Source organism: Piliocolobus tephrosceles, unplaced genomic scaffold (genome assembly GCF_002776525.5).
Source record: "Piliocolobus tephrosceles isolate RC106 unplaced genomic scaffold, ASM277652v3 unscaffolded_10692, whole genome shotgun sequence".
Taxonomy (NCBI): domain Eukaryota; kingdom Metazoa; phylum Chordata; class Mammalia; order Primates; family Cercopithecidae; genus Piliocolobus; species Piliocolobus tephrosceles.
Window position 1 is genome coordinate 1 of NW_022291746.1, and position 2652 is coordinate 2652.

The 2652-nt window shown below is 60.7% G+C and overlaps 1 protein-coding gene across 1 annotated transcript; it reads left to right on the top strand.

The window, feature by feature from the left end:
• Positions 1 to 255: 255 nt before the first annotated feature.
• On the top strand, positions 256 to 2652 carry LOC111533933 (interleukin-1 receptor-associated kinase 1-like; the record flags this gene model as incomplete). The annotated part of the gene is made up of 3 exons (XM_026450034.1): positions 256 to 669; positions 1035 to 1184; positions 1782 to 2652. Coding segments are annotated over 3 exons (623 nt in total), but the record flags the coding sequence as incomplete, so codon positions are not given.

The following is a 2652-nucleotide window of genomic DNA, read 5'->3' on the forward strand; positions in this document are numbered from 1 at the left end:
ATGGAGAGGCCCCGTCTGAGGGCAGCGGGGCAGTGAGATTCACTTTGTAGAAGAGAAAGAGGTCATTCTCAGTCCTTGCCTTTGGCAGCCGCGGTTCTTAGCACTCCCTATGATGGGAACAGAGGGGCAAGGGGCAGAGCGTTCCCAACTGCAGGGTGTGCCGTTTTAGAGCCCCAAGGCAGGTCACGGATGGCCTGGAGCAGCCCTGTGGTTTGCCCACGGGGTGACCGGCGAGGGCTGCCATCTCACCCTGAGAGTCCCTCTTTTCCACTTTGCAGGTGTACGAGAGGCTAGAGAAGCTGCAGGCAGTAGTGGCGGGGGTGCCCAGGCATTCGGAGGCCGCCAGCTGCATCCCCCCTTCCCCGCAGGAGAACTCCTATGTGTCCAGCACTGGTGGTGCCCACAGTGGGGCTGCCCCATGGCAGCCCCTGGCAGCACCGTCAGGAGCCAGTGTGCAGGCGGTGGAGCAGCTCCAGAGAGGCCTCAACCAGCCTGTGGAGAGTGATGAGAGCTTGGGCGGCCTCTCTGCTGCCCTGCGCTCGTGGCACTTGACTCCGAGCTGCCCTCTGGGCCCAGCACCCCTCGGGGAGGCCAGCTGTCCTCAGGGGGACACCGCGGGAGAATCGAGCTGGGGGAGTGGCCCAGGGTTCCGGCCTACAGCTGTGGAAGGTAGCTGGGGAGATGGGTTCCCAGGAGAGGGACCAGGACCTCCTTGGACCAAAGCCTCTGTAGTCCCCACCCCAGCCTTCTAGAAGAGAACCAGGGCCGGGTGTTCAGCTCACTGTGTCCTTAGCAAGCCTGGTTGCCCCTCCCCAGGCCACGTCCTCCCCAGGTGGAGCTTGCTCTCCAGCCCTCTCCCAACCCCATTCCTGAAGGCTGGGAACAAGGAGTGCTCTGTCACGGGTAGCCTGAGAGCTGGGCCCTGCCCTTGGACTTCTCTGAGGAATTCAGGCCTGAGGCCAGGGAGGCAGGGTGCTAGGCTGGGGGTTGGGGAGACGCAGCATGAGGCTAAGGGAGTGCTATCTCCACCCCAGGACTGGCCCTGGGCAGCTCTGCATCGTCATCATCAGAGCCACCGCAGATTATCATCAACCCTGCCCGACAGAAGATGGTCCAGAAGCTGGCCCTGTACGAGGATGGAGCCCTGGACAGCCTGCAGCTGCTGTCGTCCAGCTCCCTCCCAGGTGCTGCCGCCCGGGCTGGCCTCTGGGGTGCTCAGGCGCATCCGTGCCAGCCCCAAAGAGCAGAGTGTCCCAGTTGCACTGAGGGCGTGGGGCAGCCGGGCAGGCCACTGGCTCTGGCGACCTCTGGAAGCCCAGCTGGCCCCACATGCCTCCCTTAGCAAGACCCTGGCCCACTCCCTCCCTCCTGACAGTAACCCCTCCTTTAGCCTGAGGGTGCTTGCCCCACTCTGTGCTTTCAGGAAATTAGGAAGCCCCAGCAGGAATTTTCCATCCCGGGTACTATTTGAAGATCCACTGCTTAGGAACCCTCAGCTGGGCGAGGTGGCTCATGCCTGTAATCCCAGCACTTTTGGAGGCCGAGGTGGGAGGATCACTTGAGCCCAGGAGGTAGAGGCTACAGTGAGCCGTGATCAAGCCACTGCACTCCAGCCTGGGAGACAGAGCCAGACCCTGTCTCAAAAACAAACAAACAAAACCCCTCAATTCCCACGAACGCCCCAGGAGATAAGGGAGTATGGCCCAGCCCTTGAGCCAGGGCTTCTGGCAGTGGGGGAGCCTCCCCGATTTGCTAAGCGGACTTTCCTCTTCCTTCTGTAGGCTTGGGCCTGGAACAGGACAGGCAGGGGCCCGAAGAAAGTGATGAATTTCAGAGCTGATTTGTTCACCTGGGCAGATCCCCCAAATCCGGAAGTCAAAGTTCTCATGGTCAGAAGTTCTCATGGTGCATGAGTCCCCGGCATTCTGCAGGCAGTAGGGGCGGGGGCCTATACCCGCGGGGGAGAGAAGGCAGTGGCCCTGCTGTTCTAGGCTCTGTGGGCACAGGCAAGCAGAGTGGAACCCTGCCTCCATGCCAGCATCTGGGGACAAGGAAGGCTGGCATCCAGTGAGGAGGCTGGCGCATGTTGGGAGGCTGCTGGCTGCACAGACCCGCGAGGGGAGGAGAGGGGCTGCTGCGTAGGGGTGTGGAGCAGGGAGCTGGCTCCCCTGAGAGCTAGGCAGGGCGTGTGCAGCCCAGGCCTCTGGCAGCAGCCCTTTGCCCACCTCTTTGAACAGTGGCCACTGCACAATGGAGCCGATGAGGCCTAGGGCCCTCCTAGGTGCTTACAATTTGGAAAAGTGTGGCCGGGCGCGGTGGCTCACGCCTGTAATCCCAGCACTTTGGGAGGCCAAGGCAGGAGGATCACTTGAGCCCAGTAGGTCAAGACCAGCCAGGGCAACATGATGAGACCCTGTCTCTACAAAAAATTGTTTTAAACAATTAGCCTGGCATGGTAGTGCACGCCTGTGGTCCCAGCTACTGGGGAGGCTGAAGTGGGAGGATCATTTATGCTTGGGAGATTGAGGCTGCAGTGAGTCATGATTGTATCAACTGTACTCCAGCCTGGGCAACAGAGCAAGACCCTGTTTCGAAAAGAAAAACCCTGGGAAAAGTGAAGTATGGCTGTAAGTCCCGCAATTCAGTCCTAGC